The 22,319-nt window shown below is 39.8% G+C and overlaps 1 protein-coding gene across 2 annotated transcripts in view; it reads right to left on the bottom strand.

Annotated features, from left to right (window-relative positions):
* Window positions 1-19,373, bottom strand: part of SMARCA2 (SWI/SNF related BAF chromatin remodeling complex subunit ATPase 2) — a gene marked incomplete at its 5' end in the record, with an annotated part of 119,870 nt that extends 100,497 nt beyond the window's left edge. For both annotated transcript variants that reach the window (XM_082013154.1, XM_082013153.1), the window contains 2 exons: window positions 11,032-11,155; window positions 18,985-19,373. In XM_082013154.1, coding sequence (XP_081869280.1) covers window positions 11,032-11,155; window positions 18,985-19,206 — 346 coding nt within the window. The remainder of the gene's footprint in view (window positions 1-11,031; window positions 11,156-18,984) is intronic.
* Between the last annotated feature and the right edge of the window lie 2,946 nt (window positions 19,374-22,319).

Genomic DNA, 22,319 nt, shown 5'->3' with positions numbered 1-22,319 from the left:
CAATTTCATCTATACAGAGTCTACATCACAGAAGCAAGTAATTCTGCCTTCTCTTTAGCTTCACTGTTCTTATTGGCCTCTCAGTATCACAGAACCATTAAGATTGGAAAAGACCTTTAAGATCATCAAGTCTAACCATAAACTCAACACCACCATGCCCACTAAACCATGTCCTGAAGTGCCACATCCACACGTTTTTTGAACACTTCCAGTGCTGGTGACTCCACCACCTCCCTGGGCAGCCTGTTCCAATCTTTGACCACTCTCTCCATAAAGAAATTTTTCCTAATATCTCATCTAAACATCCCCTGGTGCAACTTGAGGCCATTTCCTCTCATCCTATCACTAGTTAGTTGGGAGAAGAGACCAACACCCACCTCACCACAACCCCCTTTCAGGTAGTTGTAGAGAGCAAGAAGGTCTCCCCCTCAGCCTCCTCTTCCCCAGACTGAACAACCCCAGTTCCCTCAGCCGCTCCTCATAAGACTTGTGCTCCAGACCCCTCACCAGCTTCATTGCCCTTCTCTGGACACGCTCCAGCAACTCAACATCCTTCTTGTAGTGAGGGGCCCAAAACTGAACACAGGATTCGAGGTGCGGCCTCACCAGTGCCGAGTACAGGGGCACGATCAACTCCCTACTCCTGCTGGACACGCTATTTCTGATACAGGCCAGGACGCTGTTGGCCTTCTTGGCCACCTGGGCACACTGCCGGCTCATATTCAGCCGGCTGTCAACCAGCACCCCCAGGTCCCTTTCCGCCGGGCTGCTCTCCAGCCACTCCTCCCCAAGCCTGTAGCATTGCATGGGGTTGTTGTGGCCCAAGTGCAGGACCCGGCACTTGGCCTTATTAAACCTCATACAGTTGGCCTCTGCCCATCGATCCAGCCTGTCCAGATCCCTCTGCAGAACCCTCCTACCCTCCAGCAGATCAACACTCCCATCCAACTTGATGTCATCCGCAAACTTACAGAGGGAGCACTCGATCCCCTCATCCAGATCATCAGTAAAGATATTGAACAAGACCAGCCCCAGAACTGAGTCCTGGGGAACACCGCTTGTGACCGGCTGCCAGCCAGATTTAACACCATTCACCAGAACTCTCTGAGCTTGGCCATCCAGTCAGTTCTTTACCCAGAGAAGAGTAAACCCGCCCAAGCCATGAGCTAGTTTCTCTAGGAGAAAGCTGTGGGAGACCGTGTCAAAGGCTTTACTAAAGTCCAGGCAGACAACATCCACAGCCTTTCCCTCATCTACTAGGCGGGTCACCTGGTCATAGAAGGAGATAGGGTTGGTCAAGCAAGACCTGCCTTTCATGAACCCATGCTGGCTGGGCCTGATCCCTTGGTTGTTCTGCACATGCCCTGTGAGCACCACATCATGCTCCATAATCTTGCCCAGTAACGAGGTCAGGCTGACAGGCCTGTAGTTCCAGGGATCCTCCTTCCGGCCTTTCTTGTAGATGGGTGTCACACTGGCAGCCTCCAGTCATCTGGGACCTCCCCTGTTAACCAGGACTGCGGATAAATGATGGAGAGTGGCTTGGAAAGCTCCTCCAGCAGCTCTCTCAATACTCTTGGGTGGATCCCATCAGGCCCCATAGACTTGTGGCTGTCCAGGTGGCTTAGCAGGTCCTTAACTGTTTCCTGCTGGATTATGGGTAGGTTATTGTGCTCTCCATCCCCGTCTTCCAGCTCAGGGGGCTGAATACCCTGCAGATATCTGGACTGGCTATTAAAAACTGAGGCAAAGAAGGCATTAAGTACCTCAGCCTTGTCCTCATTCTTGGTGACAATGTTCCCCCCCACATCCAATAAAGGATGGAGATTCTCCTTGGCTCTCTTCTTGTTGTTAATATATTTGTAGAAGCATTTTTTGTTATCCTTCATGACCGTGGCCAGATTGACTACTAGCTGGGCTTTTGCCTTTCTAATTTTGTCCCTGCTTGACCTAACGAGATCCTTGCACTCTTCTTGAGTTGCCTTCCCCTTCTTCCAGAGGTGATAAACTCTCCTCTCTTCCCCGAGTCCCAGCAAAATCTCCCTGTTCAGCCAGGCCGGCCACCTTCCCCACCAACTCGTCTTGCAGCACATGGGGACTGCCTGCTCCTGTGCCTTTAAGATTTCCTTCTTGAAAACTGTCCAGCCTTCCTGGACCCCTTTGTCCTTCAGCACAGTCTCCCAAGGGACTCTCTCAACCAGGGACCTGAACAGGCCAAAGTCTCTCCTGCAAAAGTCCATGGTAGCAGTTTTGTTGACCTCCTTTCCTTACTTCACTCAGAATTGAGAATTCTGTCATGTCATGGTCGCTAAGCCCAAGACGGCCTCCGACCACCACATCTCCCACCAGTCCTTCTCTGTTTGTAAACAGCAGGTCCAGTAAGGCGTCTCCCCTGGTGGGCTCACTCACCAGCTGTGTCAGGAAGTTATCCTCCACACACTCCAGGAACCTCCTGGACTGTCTCCTCTCTGCTGTGTTATACTTCCAACAGATGTCTGGTAGATTGAAGTCCCCTACAAGAACAAGGCCCAGCGATCGCGAGACTTCTGCCAGTCGCTTATAGAATGTTTCACCTGCCTCTTCATCCTGGTTGGGTGGTCTGTAACAGACTCCCAGCAATATATCTGCCTCACTGGCCTTCCCCCTTATCCTTACCCATAAGCGCTCTATTTGGTCTTCACAATCGTTCATTTCTATAAAATCAAAACTCTCCCTAACATACAGAGCCAACCCACCACCTCTCCCTCCTTGCCTATCCCTTCGGAAGAGCTTATAGCCATCCACTGCAGCACTCCAGTCATAAGAGTCATCCCACCATGTTTCTGTGACGGCGACTAAGTCATAGCTGTCCCACTGCACAATGGCTTCCAGCTCCTCCTGTTTGCTGCCCATGCTGCGTGCATTGGTGTAGATGCACTTGAGCTGGGCTATTGATTTCACCCCCAACTCCGGCATGCCCCCCCAGACTCATCTCTAGTGAGCCTGGTTTTGTGCCCTTCCCCCTTCAAATTTAGTTTAAAGCCCTCTCGATGAGCCCCGCCAGCTCATAAGCAAGAATCCTCTTGCCCCTTGGAGACAGTTGCACTCCATCTGCTGCCAGCAGGCCCGGTGCCATGTAAACCGCCCCATGGTCAAAAACCCCAAAGTTCTGCCAATGGCACCAGCCCCTCAGCCATGTGTTGACCAGGTGTGCTTTCCTATTTCTTTCAGTGTTCCTCCCTGCCACTGAAGCGATTGACGAAAACACTACCTGTGCTCCTGCTCCATCGATCAGTAGCCTTAGTGCTCTGAAGTTCCCTTTAATTGCTCTTGGGCTTCTTAGCCTCATTGTTGCCAATCTGTATGACCAACAACAGGTAGTCATCAGCAGGCCAAACCAGACCAGGAAGTTTCCTGGTGACATCTCTCTCCTGGGCCCCAGGGAGGCAGCAGACTTCCCTGTGGGTTGGGTCCGGTCGGCATGTTGGGTCCTCTGTACCCCTCAGAAGGGAGTCACCTACAACAATTATCCTCCTTTTTTTCTTAGCAGAGGACATCTTGATGTGTGGGGCTGGCTGATTCACCCTGGGCACCCCCCTGGATGGACTTTCATCAAGGTCCTCATGCTCCTGGCCCTCAAGTTCCAGAGCCCCATACCTGTTGTGTAAGGGCAGCTGGGATGGTGAGGGAGGCCGGGAGGGGATTCACCTGCTGTCGCGAGCAGGGACCTGTTTCCATTCTCCCTCATGTCTTAGGTCCCCTCCTTTTGCCTGGCAGCAGTAAGGGCAGCATAGGTAAAATCTCAAGGTAGTCTTAACTTTTCTAATATGACAGCAGCTGTAAGTCACTAGAACTTACACAAGTGGATAGATGAGAGTAATAAAGAACTGAAAGTCCATCAATGCAGAGGTCTGGAGATGAAAATACTCTACAATAAAGGTTCTAAATGTCTGAGATAAAGGACAAAGAAGAGATTTCAGCTCTTCTAAAAAAGGAAAATGAGGTACAATATGAAAAAAATGGTTTTGTGGTGGGAAAAGACCAGATAAGACAAGACAGAAAAATACTGAGTTCAACCTTGTAACTAAAGAAGATGATGACACGAAAGGAAGAAGACTCTAGTGAGAGTAAGAAAAATTAGGCAGTTCAAGAGAAAAATAGGGAAGCGAGGTGAAGAGTTCAAGGACAAGGGAGAAAGAGACCTTAAAAAGTTGAAATTACTGAGGCTATTTACTAGGTCAATATAAAAATTGTTTATACATCCATTGGTGGTTATAAAGTCTATGATAATAGACTCCACTTATTCATCTCCTTCCACTAACTTACTTTTGCCTCAGGGTTTTTTTTTAAAACAAAAGAAGGGAAGCTTTAAAAAAAACACTATGCTATAGTGTTGTAGTGTAAATATACAACTGCATTATTGTTTTATACTATAGAATAGGGTTTATTGCAATGTTTACATTTCTAAATCTCAGAATTGACTTTAAATAGCACCTCTTTTGAACTTCATTTTTTCAAAACTGCCTTTTAAAGGAAGGTTTCTTTCTGCCCTCATTTATATTGTCCAAATTATGTATTCCTTAATCACTTATATATTTCAGAACCAGGATCCTGAAATTACCTGGACTATAAAAATTTAAAACTGTGGTGTAAGATATTGTTTTCAGTCCTGATAGTTCCAGCTGCAAGTCTGTGACTATGTTTTGCAGAACGGAGTTTTTGGAAGCAGACATTTTTTGAGCTTTCTAGATCCTACTTACAGTTTCTCTCTCCCTCGAAGTCCTATGCATTGTAATTCTTGTCAATAGGAAACTAGGCTTCAAAAGAGTAAGAATGAAAACAAAATTCCAGTAAAATATCCCAGGAAACAACAAAAGCCTTCCAAACTTCTTGTAGAGGCTCTAAAATGCGGCACTTACAGAACCTAAATTTATTGATGTTATTTGGAAATTTTCCTTTTTAAGTCTGAAAACTTTCAGAAGATGTAGCAGTGTGTCAATACATGCAGTCATAAGCCTGTCCTAATAAAGTCTATACCACTTGCTTTTTCTGTATCTTATTACACATGGTCTAATACAATGAGCACGTGCACATGGGCTCTGAACAAGGATGCATGAAGACTCACTAAGATTGAGTTTAACCAGCATATGTCATAATAGAAAAAAAATTAAAGACATAGTCTTTGGGAGTGTTTAACACACAGGCAAAGACAGACACCTTTTGAACTCTGCAAGCATTCTTTCATCTGCTATGAAGCACTTCAAATGCATTTTTGCATGGCACACATGAAATTCCACAGTAAGTATTACAGGTTTTAAAATACCTATCTCACTAATTGTTACTTGCCAAACTGCCAAGTACCCCTCCCTCTAGATTTTCCACAGAAAATTTTGTCTTCTGCATAAACCACTGTTTAATTTAACCTTCAGAATGGAAGATGGCAAAAGCACTGAATGATAAGGTTCCAGAACATTCCAGAACACCTCTGAGGAAAGTCTGGTTCTGTCTGCTCTATAATCCTTCAATGGGTTGTAAAAAAAGGCTACATCAGAAAACTTTCTCAAATTTTCAGCAGTTAAAATGCACTGCTTTCTTAACTGTATACATAATTAGGAACACATTTTGCAGCCCACTTTGGTATCAACTTGTTCAACAGAAATACATCACAACATGTCATAAACAATGTATATTCTTTACAGTATTGACACTGGAAGAAATCCTAGTTCTAACACTTTACCAAACACAAGTATTTTTGAAGGGCAGACTGTATAAAAAGTTTCTGCTCTAATTGCTTTTAATTTCACTTTAGTTAACAGTAGCAAAGAACATCTTCCTCATCTGCCTTAAAGCTGAAGAACCAGAAAGCTAAAAATTGAGAGACCTTTTTTCTCCACTTTTAAAGTTATGATTAAACAGAAAAGAACACATATGAATCCTAAAGCCTGGTAACAAATACTAGATAGAAAAAGTCAAGGTTTTACCAGTCTAAACACTGCAATATTCAACAGAGGTCTTAACTTCCCACTAAAATTTAAGACAACTTAAACGACGAAAGTGTCTGAGAATCATGTAATACCAAATCTTTCTGCTATAACTGATAGCAAGGGTATTTTTTTACTCCAAAAAGTGCCTGTAAGAGAATTTTTTTATTGGGAAGATATATAATTAGGATTGAAGCAAGTTAGTTGTTTAACTCATTTATGTTAACTATCACTTTAACCTTAGTTTTTTTTTAAAAATAAGCAATCAAGTACATGCCCACAATACACAGTAGAAAAGCATAACACCTTGGAACACAGTGGAAAATATGTTCACATTGTTCACAAACATTCGTAAGGTAAACAAAATATACCATTTCCCTCTAGGTGGTGTGGCCAGAATTAACACCAGTTCCTATGAAACTCTCAACAAAAAGAAAGAGAGGCCACATATGTGCAGGTCATTTAAAACTAGGACTGCAGAAATAAAGTGTTGAGAGGTCTTATGCTGGCAGGCAGATGGCTAAGGTGACAGATCTTTTATCATCTTTAAAAGGCTGAAAAAAATCAGAAAAGGAAGTGCAGCTAATTTAAGAACAGTAGTGAATTCTGTAAGTTAACCTTATGAAAGTACATCAATTAAGAAGTTCAATACTGCATGATAATTAAAAATATATACAGAACAAGTCCCAGAACATTAAATCCCTGCGGCACTCATGCGTCCACTGAAAAATAGCAAGCAAAGACAACCAAACTGTTCAAACTGGTCTGTATTTCACTGCTGTGTCACAGTGACTGCATTTAATTTGTTCCAAACTCCAGAAAAACACAGAAACTGTTTGTTTCAGTCCATTTATATAAATTTTTATGAATTAATTCCAATAAAAATACCTTATTTTATATAAATATTTGGCCTGTCTTTGCAATTTCTCCCCATTCTTCTTACAAAGTCAAATTTTCATCTTCTGGATAACTCCAATTATCCAGTTCAGCAGTTTAACAATTTACAGTAAATTTCATACTTCTAATATCAATACTGTGTTTTTCAGCACAGTTCATTCACAGAGGCTGAAGGCAGTTTCTAATACAATTCAAATTCAGTTAACTGTAGTAAGATTACTATTTAAACAGCTAAATACAAACCTGGAGCAACGGATTTTCCTTTCATTTAACCTACTAGCGTTAAAAGAAAGGTATTAAAACTGAACAGGGACGTCATTGTGCCTAAGTTCAAGAAAAGAAAATTGGTCACCAGAAATAGTCTGGAATGTTACCCTTTCTCCAGTTTGGCAGCAATAGTGCAAAGGAGCAACTACTGAGGAGAGAGATATCAATTCAGAATATTTTCCCCCACACATTAATGTCAGACTTCTGAAAACCATCCTATTGCAGTACGACTGCAATAAAAATGTGACAATCTGTCTGAGCTGGTAACAGATTCTTTCTGCATGACCAGCATCCCACTGAGCACCAAGAAAAAAAAAATTCAGAATCTAAATAAAGTTGCATACCTTATTTTAGTAATTATTGTTAGTTAAAAAATTCAAAAATCTCAGAACAGTAACTGCCAGTCAAACAGCAAAAAGCCATTTATGAGCAAAATGACAACGTTCTTACAGATTTAGCTTACAAATGTTTTTGATCTGCTATTCAAAGTTTTCACCTCGCAAAGGGTCAGTTCATAAGAATCATTACTTCCAAAATTCTGTATCAACTTGCTCTTTCTAAGTTCAGTGGTCTTTATTTCAAAATTGTCCTTTGACAACTGCAGATTTGATTTACAAAAATTATACCAGCAACTGCATGTGCAGTTTGCCAATTTATTTCTAATTTATCACTCACATTCATAAGCACATATTTTATAAAAATTCCTGCTTTTGTACTTACCAACACTCTTTTGCAAGACCACCTTCTTTAAAAAAATTACTAAAATGACTGCTATTGGAACATTTAACATTTAAATGAAATCCGATTATGTGATCAGTTCCAGCTGTAAACTGCATACAGCACTACTGCCTATGCATTTATCACACCTATTCTACTCAGAGCTCTAAGAACAGCAGCATTTTATGACAACTCCCCATCTTCCCATTCTCAAAGAATTAAAAACTTTGTTTCCTCCTCTAGCTTACCAGTTCTGTCAGAATCTTGGAGCCTGTTTACAGGTTCACAGATTTCTGGCAATAAGGGACCATTACAGCTACAACAGTCTACCTGACTGGTCTAAAACAGACCAAAGACTCTCACCCTCTAAACAATCTCCTCCCACTCTATTTCTTTTTTTGAAGATAAAGGATCCATCTATTACAAGCCTTTCTACCACGTGGGAATGTGCAGACTGATCAAGTAATCTTTTAATTCTCTCTCAGAGAGAATTAAAAATAGGGTATAAAATTCTCCAGGTAAAAACTTAAGTCTTCCAAGTTTCAAATCATTCCTTTATTTGTCTTCTACATAAGACACAATTTCACAGAATCATTAAGGCTGGAAGGGATTTCTCAAGAGATCATCTAGCCCAAGCCCCTCCTCAAACTGGGTCAGCTACTGCAGGCTGCCCAGCAACATGCCCAGTCGGGTATTGACTAGCTCCATGGATGGCAACTAGACAACCTCTATGGGCAACCTACTATACTGTTCAGCCACATTTACAGTAAAAGCACGTTTTCTGATGTTCTGATGGAATTTCACGTGCTTCTGTTTGTGCCAATTGTCTCCTTTTTTGTCATGATAATCTCTGTAAGGAGTCTGGCTCCCTCCTCATCAGTCTGTCCCACCAGGTATTTCTGAGCCTTCTTTTTTTCAGGCTGTGCAGTTTCAGCTCACTCAGCCTGTCCTCACGCAAAAGACGCTTCAAACATTTGATGCCACCTTAAACATTTCTCAACATCTTTCTGAACTGTAGATGCTACAATGGAATACAATACTAAAACACAGCCTTCAGCTAATTCATTAGAAAAGGTGACACAACTCCTCAATTAACATGCCTTGCTTCTGTATGCAGGTAGTACATTCCCCCTCATGGTTGCAAACACTGTATATGGCAATAAACATTTAACCTGATCTAGTTGAAGATGTCCCTGCTCATAGCAGGGAGGTTGGAATAGAAGACCTTTAAAGGTCCCTTCCCACCCAAACCATACTACAATTCTATGATGCCATGATTTTTCCATAAAACTATTCTCAGTGGCCTGAATTATAGACAAGGTCATATGGAATTTAAAGACAGGCAATGTTCTTTGATTTTACCTAGAACCACTGCTAGACTAAATGACATTAAACTGATCAATGGCCATCCTGCTTATGCTTTCAAATTAACGGCAGAAGTTTAGGGTCATCCATTCCCTGGGGTTTTGAGCTTCTTCAGCTACTTTCTACCAAATATCTGAAAATAACATTAATTAGCACATATATTTATCTACTTCAATTTGAAGCCTACAAACAGTAAGCCATGGAAAAAAATAGACCTAGAACTACTGAGGTGCAATTTCTCTTTGACATGCATATTGTTAAAAACTGCACACAACTGCAACGTAAGCTCAACTATCAGATATCCAAGAATCCACAAGGAAGCGAACCTTAGAGTAAGTCTTGATTTCTAACAATATACCAAAAGCAACTGAAGATTTTGTAAGGATTAGAAGATGTACCATGCATCTTCCAATGGATTCTCAGAGAACTCATACTGTCCTGTCCCCATGAGTGTGGGCATGGGTAAGCTCACTCTCTTTTACCACATTGCCCATTTCCACAAAACTTGTAGAAACACAACTGTCTTACAGGACTCTAATCCTGTGGTAAATCACACTGAAAGTATCCAATAGGTTGAAAGTCTATTAAGAAACATGGTTTTCTATCTTGGATACATAGACTAATGGGGAGAAAGTACAAGGTTAGCAGATGGGACTTTCCCCAACATGTATCAGAATACCCTCAAGTGCCATCACCATTTTTTTGTGAAAAGCCAATTGTGTAAGAAGAAAAAAAGGAGACATAGAGGCCAAATAAGCTAAAACACTCCTCAATAATATCAAGCAGAGTATTTAAAATTGCGCCAGGGGAGATTTAGATTGGATATTAGGAAAAATTTCTTCACCGAGGGGGTGGTCAAGCATTGGAACAGGCTGCCCAGGGAGGTGGTGGAGTCGTCATCTCCAGAAGTGTTCAAAAAACGTGTGGATGTGGTGCTTCAGGACACGGTTTAGGGGACATGGTGGTGCTGGATTAATGGTTGGACTCGATGATCTTGAAGGTCCTTTCCAACCTTAGTGATTCTGTGATTCTGCTGCTCTGTACCTGTTTTCTCCTTCCAGCATTTCTCTTACCCTACGTCATAAACATGTATTTACATCAATTAGGGACCATGTCTTAATCAATTTGTACAGACCGTGTCAAACCAGAACCCTAATTTCAACTGTGATTCTTCACATGTTGCTGTAATGTAATTTATTATGCAATATACAAAGCCTTATCTGCTGAACTAATTAATACCAGCAGGTGTTACCAGTTAAATCTCCAATATATTGAGCTGCTTGTAGAATGCCTGTCCTCTTATGTTGTGAACTAAAGGACACAAAGAAGGCATGTAGCCATGTAGTAAAAAGAGTTTCTATCTTCTGGCATAACAAATTTGGGAAAGAACTTTGATCAGCTCTTGACCAAACTTTAGCGATATTAAAGGAGGTTTCTTCAGGTTTGCTTAGGTTCTTCTCTCTTATCATTCCTTCACCAGAGGATTAAAATGAATCATATTTTAATGCATTTACATTTACAATAGCCACTAAGATAGGAAAGAATTAGGTGGGGCTTTTTTTGAGATGTGAACTGAAATCTGTAACAGACTTAGTCCAATTATTTGCCCCAGCCACAGACTTGAACCTTAGCTTTTTTCCAATACATTACTGCTGGACACTCCAGAAAGCAAGGAGGTTCAGTTATTCACCTTGCCCTGTGGTATCAGTTCAGTCTTTCCAAACAAAGCTGAAAGGAAATAATTGGGAATTTGTTACATGGAACTACTGACTCTTCATGGAAAAAAGGGCCCCAAAATCATACAGCATGCACAGTACATATAAACCTTGGCTATGCTGGTCCATTGGACTCTGAGGTGGGCCCATTCCAGGATGAGGAGGTCGCATACTCTTCATGGAGCCACAATGAACGTCTTCAACCATTCCTTTTTCATGCAAGCCATCAATAGACTGTGAAAACAAAACAAGCCTTTATATAGAGATAGTATATAAATCCACTATAAAAATCCAAAGGGCTTTAGATCAAAATCTAAACAAATACATTAAAAGTACAAACATCCCTTAGCAGTCATTAAAAATAAATACAATGTGAACCTTTACCCCTGGAATCAGATATTTGGGGAAGCACATTAAAGCTGCCTGTCACCTCTGTTTCCTTTTTGCTTTGTTTTTTTTTCTCCTTATGAACTGTTTGGCAATGCTAGGGAGGCAAACTGTCCAACTACAAACACATGAATCCTATTGGCCTCATATTGCAGAGCAGTGTAACACACACCAACTTATGGAAGTACAGCCTGTGGTTTGGCTTGAGTTATTTTTAGCCCAAACTTTGCCCTTTCAGTCACTGCTACTGGAGTGCCCCAAAAACTGTTTCTCTTCAAAAACAAAGATGACGCTGCAGGAGGTTAAGCTCTTCTTTTGCAGGTAAAAACAGGGATAGGCAGTCAAGGAACAGAAGACATAGTCCTACTCAAATACTTGTGCTCCCTACAGTTCCTGTCACGTCATTCACTCCTCAAAAACTACAGTTCCCATGGTACCTGAAATGCAAAGCACAGCCAAGTGCCTTCTTCAGAGAGTGAAGACAAGACAGCTTGGGGTCAGAAAAACATGCTGAAGGCATGCAGGGCACTGGAAAAGGCTCCATAAGAGAAACTGAAGGACTCTGAATGTGAAAATAGGGGAAAAGTAACATCAGAAGGAAGATGTCATAAGAAAATTATAGTTTTACCTGAAAGCAAAAACGACATCAGGTCCCTAACTAGGGAAGAGATTATGCGCCTTAACTTCTAAGTTAGAGCCCTGCAAGGCTTTGTGTTAGGAAGGAACAGGCTGGCATCACTTACTTATCTTCTCTCTGTAGAAATACGCAGTTCTGCCCTTCTCTGTAACACATGCATGCATGTATGCACACTAAATACTGTTCCTGCAAACCCTACTGCGAATGCAGACCTTGCAGTCTGTTTTATCTAAATGCACACCTATTTATGGAGAATTCTTTTTAAAAAGAGAGTTAAGAAAACTTAGTCCAGTGGAAAATACAGGCAGTTAACAAAAAGTGTGCAAGAAGCTATATCAAGTCACGGAAAAAAAAAGACACTGTCACATTTCTTCTTTTTGAGCAACTTGTTGTACGTAAATCAATTTAAGCAGGACTACACATAGGTCATACTTTTTACAAAAGATAAAATAATTCTAAATTTTAATTTGTAAACTTTTCATGTAAGGTTTTGACTTTCCATTGCAATAATCAGATTAGATTGAAAGTATCTTTAAACACATGTTTTGGGGTCTTTTTGTTTATCAGCATTTTTGAAGGATTTCACTATCATTTTTCCTTATTAGAAGCTATGGGTTAAAAGGAGAAAAGTTATAGAAAAGGAAAAATAAAATGCATTTTTTATGTTTCGTCAAATCGTTTAGTTGTCATGACAGTATAAAAACATTTGTGAAAAGAATCTGTATCAGAAAAATACCCGTTACTCAAGAAGCTATTTTTGATTACAAGAACTTGGGATATGGAGTAAAAATATAGCGATAAGATGACTGACACATTAAAAATAGTTCCACTGTGCTAACCAAGTAAATCCCAACGCCGTTTGCTGAGGCATGAAGATCCCTCCCTCTCCCTTCATGCCTACTTACAAAGACAACCAATGTGGAAGGGAATGCTCAGTTCATATTCTGCTCACAGGAGCTGAACAAAACACCTGTAAAGTCAGATCCACACCTATTTTATCATGGTATGTGTCAAGGACTAAATCTTTAGGGCTGCCAAGTGTAGGAGAAGAATTTGCAGGAAATTGGATCTGATTTCCAGAAGCAAGGACTCTAGCTGTACACATCTGTGGTGCAACTGCAGGGATGGGTGTGACGGCACTAATGGGTGGCAACCGTGAAACCTCTGTGAATGCAGGCAGCTCTGATGGGACAAAGATGGGACACAACACTCACACCCAGGGCAGCAAAAGTACCAGCATACAGAAGGTGCAGAAAGGGGCTGGCATTAACAAAGAGCAGCAGAGGAAAACAAATATGTGGCCTTTCAAAGAGAGAATTTTTTAAAAAAAATCAAACAAAGGTAAAGATGTGACCATACAAGAAAACATCAATTGAAGGAATGCTTCTATGGAAAGAATTGATCCAAGGAACAGGTTTTTGTAAGATAAGTACTAAAAAAACACCCAAAACTCTGTAGCAAACTAAAATGCTTCAAGTCTAATGGAAGGAAGCATAAATATAGCAAGAAAGAGGCTTGCTTCTGTGTGTTTACAGAAATTATGCTGTGAAAAAAATGAAAGTGAAATTTATTAGAAACAGATTAAGAAAGGTAGAACTCATTCATCAGGTTTTTACCAGCAAAGCTGCAAAAGATGAAGATGGTATAAATGTCTTTGAAGACAAAATTAGTTTTAATGATCACAGTACTGTTAATTTATAAAAGAGACTTGTACTTCTGAGAGTATTTTTCATCTAAAAGCACCTCTACTGTATATGGAAAAGCCCTATAAAACAGGGGAGACAATTCAGCAGAGGACTGCAAGAAGTGAAAAATAGTTATTTTTCATGACTTCTTTGAATCAATGTGTAGTTACAGAGTTACAATGAGAACTTTAAATCTATAGAACAGGTTAAAAATTACAAAAAGGATCTTACACACAATGCAGTTTCAGTAAATGCTTTAGTCCTGTATAAATTATTAAAGGCATCTTCCACAATGACATTGTTGGTATGAGAAATGTAACCTATACTATCGATAAAGCACTACTACCATGTTGGAGTACTTTTTTTTTATTATTATTTTAATATGACAGAAGGGAAACAGGAAGTTGAGACATACTCCCCGTAAGTAAGAACAAGCACAGAACAGGCCAGATATATAAAGCGTCCTTCCAGAAAACATAATGAGGGATGAGTTTCAACTGTATGCAAACATACACCTACAGACTTGGCAGACTTACTGACTTTACATAATGCCTAACACATAAAGAACATTTTGCCTACACTGCTTTTACTCTGAATTTAATCACTAAGGTATTCTCACAGACAGTACTGCATCACAGTTTGACCTATTTCCACGTAAACTGTCAGATTATGGTGGGGTTTTTTTGTTTCCTTTCCCTTTCCCCTTCTTAAAAAGAAAAAGCACAACCAACCAAACAAAACACTGTCATTGAAATGAGAGGTTAAGCTAGAGTATCAAACCAGATTTCTTTTAAACTATGCCTCCTCTATACCAACAAAAATTACATAGACCAAATAATAATATGTCATCACATAACTGTACAGCATAACTGAGTGCATCATTGATGGACAACCAGACTGACTGTGGTTGTTCCTGAAGTAGGGGCTGGGCCAACAATTCCACTGATCTCTTATAAATCACTAAAACAACCCTTTGCATGAGGTCTCTGATGAATTTTCAAGGCTGACAACAATACTTTCTTTCTTTTTTCACTAATGTAAACACATAAAACAAAAATAATGCAGGGAACACGCTTGCTGAATAACAAGGGATTGCTTCCAGGACCATGACAGAATTTTAAGATTCTCAGAATGTCTAATGTGCACAGCTCTGTTAGCCAGCAATATTTGAAATGGGACACCAGTTGCCTTCTGTTTTAATGGAACATCTGAGTGAACAAATAATACATCCAGTAAAAAATGCCATTTCTGTAGGAAAAGAATTTTTTTCTGCCACTCACTTTTTCTCTCACTCGCCAAAAAGCATAATATTGCTCATGATATCATTATAATTTTTCCACAGCCAGTAATCATTTACAGCACACCCCACTACAAATTCACAGAAGTGATTATGCATCAGGTTACGATTAAATGGAAGAGAAAATAAACCAAGACCTCACAGTACTCTTCCCATGCCTCAAGTGAGAACCATGCAAAGTAAATAGATATACTGTTGTCATAACTAAGAGTTAAGCAGTTAAAATCATGTGGCCCAGCTGACGCATAAGAGCATACAAAAGGCTGTATCAGTTTATCTAAAACCATCTAACCCTGTGTTCTGCCTCCAGAGTATGTGGATCCCGAGGAAATGTTAAGACTAAGGCAACCACGTATCAATGCCTGCCTTTAATATCTTCCCAGCTCCAAAGTATTTTCACCTCATGAGACTCTCTGAGGCTGTTATGGTTTGTCCATTTAGCAGTTCCCTCTGACAGACCTCTGAGTATTTCCCCTTAAATGTAGCTGTCTTCCATCCAAGATATACTTCAGTGAAATTTGGAACTGTATTTCCTTGGCAATTTTATTGATAGCCTAAGATTACATAAGAAAGACAACTAATTTATTGTTTCTGTCAAAACTGCACTATGTAAATCAATAGTAAATTTTCCTGTGGTGGCATTATCTTATTACTTAGTGAATATACAGTCTTTAATTTTCATATTAACTGTTGTTAAGTAAACATACTTTAAGAATTATCATTTATTAATATAAATTTGTATCAATCAGTGTTTTCTGGATTTTTTAAAATTTTTAGGCATTATATTATTCTTTGTAAGCTAGTCAAACACCTAACATAGAATGAAGGTGTTTCACTACTTAGTGAATTTTAAAAGTAAGAATCACATCCCATTGCATACGTAGGATGTGTACCCCACAAGCAATTGTGTAACTGGGACACTTTTCGTGCAATCTCTTATTTCACTGCATTTCATTAGGGAAAAAAAAGCATTATGTTACATCATGACTTGAAATTCAAACTGCTTTACATAACACTAAGCAGAAAGAAAACATTTACTTGGTCAAATTGCAGGTGGCTGACCATTTTTTTAATTACATGGAACAACATTCAAGTAATATTTGCAAAATAGTCTAGAGGCACTCTTCCACAGCATTTCTTACATAGACTCTTCCCTCAGTTGTCACAATACACTATTTCATAGAATCATAGAATGGTTTGGTTTGGAAAGGACCTTAAAGATCACATAGTTCCAAACCCCCTGCCATAAGCAGGGACATCTTCAACCAGGCCAGGCTGCTCAAAGCCCCATCCAACCTGGCCTTAAATACTCCCAGGAATGGGCCATAGAATCATAGAATCATTTGGGTTGGCAGGGACATTTAAAGGTCATCTAGCCTCCTGCAGTGAGCAAGGACATCTTCAGTTACAGCAGGTAGCTCAGAGCCCCATCCACCCTGACCTTGAAGAATGTTCCCAGGGATGAGGCATCTACCACCTCCCTGGGCAACACGTGCCAGTGTTTCCCCACTGTGAAAAATTTCTTCCTTTTATCTAGTCTGAATCTGCCCTCTTTAATTAGTTTAAAACCATCATCCCTTGACCTATTGCAACAGCTCCTGCTAAAAAGTCTGTCCCCATCCTTCTTACAAGCCCCCTTTAAGTACTGAAAGGTCACAATAAAGTCTACCCAGAGTCTTCTCTTCTCCAGACTGAACAACCCCAACTGTCTCAGCCTTTCTTCATAGGTGTTCCATCCCTCTTCCACAACTTCTCTGGGCAACCTGTTACAGTGCCTCACCACCCTCATTTCTGAGGTTGCACAGGAAAAAAGACAAAAAAACTGATCTAGAATGAGCAATTAACCAAGAAATATTTTTTTCACTTGGATCAGGTCAACAAACACATTTGCTAACTTAATCACACGCACACAAAGGCATGCTGGAACTTGTGAAGTGGCAAAGCAGAGAACAGCAAGGCTGTTGCTACTAAAGTAAGGACTTAAGAAATTACAGCCTTTGTTCCATTATCAGAATAATGGTACAGAAAAGGGAAAGTAGTTTTACTGTAACTATACTGACTGGTCATCTTTGAATTAGCTATCCAGGCTCTTCAAATTCATGGTGCATTTTTCAAAACATCTCAATGCCACCTCAATGAGAGAACTTCTCTCTGGCTCACAGAACTTCTGAGATGCTTCTAAGCCTCTGAAAGAACTTTGTGGGATGACACTTTTTGGTTTGTTTCTAACGCTAAAATAGAAACACAACGTAGAACAGGGTATAGCAGTTAAAGACATAATGTATGAGCAGTTAAAGACATAATGTATGGAGCATTCAACTGTTCTGATGGAAAATTGCTGGTGCCATCATCTTCTTCTGCAGGTACAGAATCTCTTTAAAAACAGAAAGAAACAAGAGAACTGAAGGATGTAAAAACCCTGGCTGTCTGCCAAGTTTGGGGCATTCATCAGAGTACTAGGAGCTTGGGCTGTAACAGACCTCACAAACAAGGAAATGTCAATTGCAAATGTCCAATCTGGCTAAAAGCTAAATTAAATGCTTCAAGATTCAAATGCAAAAATTTTAGTTACTGAAGTACTGATCTCTCAGAAATGAGAACAGTTCAGTAGAAACAGGTGGCTGGACTGTAGCCTCCTTTACTTCAGCTGTCTTTGTGCTTTCAGAAATTTTAATGATACAGTTCTTCATGAAAAAGATGGTAGTGTCATGTCCCTACCGACTGGGGACTGTTTTAACTGATTAAAACCTATGCATATGTGAAAATGGCAACATGAAGAAGTTGACAATTCATGAGGAAAACTAAAATATGTTTATATTACTTTAAAACTATATTTTTATTGTAAATTTATTTTTTTCTGTGTGCATATAACAATTCCAAGTGGAATCAACAATATTTACCAAAATGTTTTCAGTATCTTGGCTCTGTAAACTGTTGCTGCATATTTCTGAGAGTACAACATCAGTGAAATTGAAATTATCCTAAGCTCTAAATCTCTGGTACACAACCAAATAAAAATGACAATACATAAAGAGACTGTTCTCACAAAGGGAATTGCACACAAGCAATTATTTCCTCAAAGCAAAGACATTAATGATAGTCTAAGCACACATGTAATCTTAAGTGTATAACAACAACCACTGAAGTCCAATTATTCACACGTTCTACAGTACATAATTTTAAATTCCTTAGCAGGATGTAGCCTTTATGAAATAACTTGGCAACCAGGTTTTTCATCAACACGGAAGAGTAAACAAATTTGTAAGCACAACCTGTTTAAGAGTTAAAAATTAAAAAAAAAAAAATTCATGCAAAACTAAAAACCAGCCCAGAAAAATGCAAGACACATCCAAATAGATAAGAAAGAGGGGGAAGGAGGAGGGGGAGGGAAGGGGGAGGGAAGGGGGGAGGGAAGGGGGGAGGGAAGGGGGGAGGGAAGGGGGGAGGGAAGGGGGGGGAAGGGGGGGGGAAGGGGGGGGGAAGGGGGGGAGGGGGGGAGGGGGGGGAAGGGGGGGAGGGGGGAAGGGGGGGAAGGGGGGAAGGGGGGAAGGGGGGAAGGGGGGAAGGGGGGGAAGGGGGGGGAAGGGGGGGAAGGGGGGGGAAGGGGGGGGAAGGGGGGGGAAGGGGGGAAGGGGGGAAGGGGGGGAAGGGGGGGAGGGGGGGAGAGGGGGGAGAAAAGAAAAAAGGAAAAAAAGGAAAAAGGAAAAAAAGGAAAAAAAGAAAAAAAAGGTATGATCTGCCATAAGGTTTTATCACTACAATTCAATTCTTTTTTCCTAGTAATGTCTATCTTACCGAAAAGTATAGTTTACAAATGAAAATTTGCAAACTACTAACTCTATAGTTCAAAGTAGTCTACTAAGAACAAGGAAACTGTGTTTAAATTGGTATACGCATCATCTTTATTACTAAAGACAGAAGTAGGAGTGTAGCTGCAGTTTTGCAGGTGATAAATGACATGTAATAGCAGTTATGCATGTCTAAATGTAGTGTAAGTAATTTTTTTAATCAATGGACAGAACTCTAGGAAAAAAGTTTAACTTGTAATAAACTATACCTTATGCATTTGGTGCATGCCTTCCTGTGGATAATCCGTAGGCATTGTTGGCATTGGATGTGGGACACTGGGTGGACCAGGACTTGGCCCCATCATGCTGTGAACTGAGCCAGGAGACGGCCCTGGTCCTGGGCTAGGTCCTAGAATCGGTCCAGGTGAAGGTCCTGGTCCAGGGGAAGGACCGGGATGAGGCATGGCACCAGGGTCTGTAGGCGTGGACATCTATTTTCTGTCTCCTTTTCAATTAGCAGAATAGCTCTAATAACAAAAACAAAACAAAAACAAAAACAGAATTTCTGTGTGACATTAGGGGCATTGAAAAAATGTTATAAAATCTACTGGCAATCATTATACACACATGCACATACACATGCAAGCTGTCATTAGCAGTAAATGTTTAACCATCCTCCTAAAAGCCCACTAGAAGGATAAGGATCCTAAGAGTTCAGTCAACTTCTGCATGTTTACATATTACTCACAGCATAAAGCAACTGGTACGCTATGAGAAACATCTACCAGAGACAATGGTATCATCAGATGTATCACATGGGGTCAAGCACAGTACTACCAAAGGCAGACAAGATAGCTGGGCACCTCTGTAACATGTGTGTTAAAAAATCTCTCCCTAAACGGCTGTGACTACACTGAAATTTGTACTTATAAAATTTATGGTAATACAGCAAAACACGTCTTAAAAGGATTAAGACTATTTTCTGATTTTTTTTTTTACATTAGATATTAATGTAGGACCTCTCTGGTTATCTCTGTATGCAATCATAACACCAAATGAAACAGACAACAGAAAAGACAATTACTTTTGACTGAAGAGTTATAATTCACTTGAGGGGTTCTGCTGATGTCACAAAGCAGAAGAGTGCAGCTCAAGTGGCCTATAAAACAGTAAGCGCTCCAAGAACAAATTACAGGCTTTTACAGACTGGAAAACTATTACTGTATTTTTATTTCTGTGTTCTTAGCCCAGCAAATTGATGTAGGCTACTGGCTTGAAACATTCTTCAGTTTTCCAAGAACTTTTATCATTCTTCAGTTTTCTAAGAACTTTTATCAATGTCTAATATTGGGAACTTTTTGTTTACTAATATCAGAGTATTGTAACACAGTGACACAGCTGCCATATTTTTACAAAACTAATGGTCAGTTGCTGCCAATGAGATCAGACATGTTCCTTGGTATTCCCCACTCCCAACAGCATTGTTTTCATGTGTTTGATCACACAGTGATTTCATTATTTAAGTAGTTAGGCCAGCAGAAAATTAACTCCATATTTAAAAAAAAAAAACACAAAACAAAACCACCAAACCATCTAGTGATTCAGGTTACTGAACTGACTTTCTGATGAGTCCCAGAGCCAGCACAAGGAAGCAAGTAGGACCACCATTTTCAGCAGTAGCTGATCATCAGACAGGCTTAGCCTGTTCCCCTTATTTACTTTGAGTGTAGTTTTATAGTAAGGTTATCTGCCATGATTACTTGTCCCATAATAATAAAACCAATACAATGAAAAAATTACTCTTATTAAAAGTTATTCTAACTTGGTACATTACAAGGTAATTACAATGTCATGGTACGTTACAAGGCCTAAGAGGACTCCCTGTCCCAGCCTCTCTCCTTACAGAATTTATCACAGAAGAGTGTTTCATCTTCCACATCAGGGTTTATCACTATCCCTAGTTAGCAGTAATTACCTTCTAACATGAGTAAGTGGTGTAACCCTGTTATGACACTGCTTATATAAAGTCACACTGTACTACTAAAAAAACCCTGGCTTGTAGGGTCAAATTAAGAAACAGACACTCAAGAAAAATGAAGTACCATCCCAAGGTTCCCAACAAAGCAGAAAACAGGCCCATCTGCAAGACCTGTCAGGAAAAAAGTGGACTGGTGCTTACTGCTAGCTACCAGGGAATTCGAAGCTTACAGAACTGATCATCTTTCTTCTAAGAGCAAGAGTCTTTATTTATCAGAACCCACACAGAAGATAAAATGCTACTACACCAAGCCCATTTATCACATACTTACCCCCAATTACCTAATCATTCTGTCAGGAACAAAACTGGCTTAATAGCTTTTGCTTATACATTCCCTTTCATTATGTTTTAATAGCTATTACTCTCTTCTGATTAAAGGCAACAAATTAGAACAATGCTTAACTCATTTAAAATCAAATATCCTCACCTGAAATAAACTACCTTGGGATCCTATTTTCTTCCAAGGTAAAACAAGGAGGTGTCTATGAAGTTCAAAACAAAACACTAGTCACTAATTAGTCCCCATGACATTACCACAAAAGGCATCAAGTTATCCAGTGTTCAAAACTACATACACCATGCCACAGCTTCCTATAAGAAGCCTACAGTTTGGCTGTATGAAGGACAACAGACATTTCCACACAACAAGGAGTTTTTATGAGTCAATCATTACATTGCAAAACATAAGACTGACACTCTCACAGCTAACTCTCTCTGCATGTTATAAGCCAAATTCAGTCCACTTAACAAGGCAGAACATAGCACCACTACCAAGAAAAATTTATACAGAACTACAATGTAATCAATTGAAAAACTACTATCAGTATACAGTATCCCAAAACATCCTATTTCACAAAGGACTTCTACATAGATCTATGCATTAAAATGGGTATCAAAATCTCCCTCTCTATTCACCTCTATTTCAAATTCAACTTGCAGTTCTCATAAAAATTAACTGGCTACAATCTCAGCTCCACACTATCATTTACATATACATTAAACATGTTCTGTAAACAAATTTGGAATATTTAAAGTATTTTTAAATGGGCTAGCAAGTGCCCAACCTGTGAAAAATAATAACTACCAGAGGGCAATGTTGCATCCCTTACACCAAATCAAGTCCCTTCTGTACCTTTAAGAGCAGATAAACTCACCCAATCTTACATAATTGTGAATTGTCTTAAAGAAATTTGTATTCAGAGATTTTTGTATGTTGAAGAACATACTTATATGGAAAAAAAAAGGTAATTTATAAGATCTATTTCAGGGGAACATAAAATATTGGAAAATACTATCTGAATGCAATAATTAAATCCTGTTTATTTAATCAGGATTTATTATAATCCTGTAATAAATCCTGCCCAAAGATACCCATGGACATAAAGAGACAAAGCAATCTTCTCTGGCAATAGTAGTCCACCATATTAAAAGAGCAGCCACTGCTATAAACCACAACACTTTATAATTGGCCCTCCCAACTAAGGGAGTTCACAGAACAGAACTGCTAAAAAGCTCATCATTTAACATGTTTCAAAAATAGCTCAGCTTATGTTTACTAAGACCAAG

Source organism: Phaethon aethereus (assembly GCF_964289735.1).
Source record: "Phaethon aethereus genome assembly, chromosome: Z".
Classification (NCBI taxonomy): domain Eukaryota; kingdom Metazoa; phylum Chordata; class Aves; order Phaethontiformes; family Phaethontidae; genus Phaethon; species Phaethon aethereus.
Note: the sequence above shows the minus strand (reverse complement) of the source record. Positions and strands in the feature narration are given on the sequence as shown.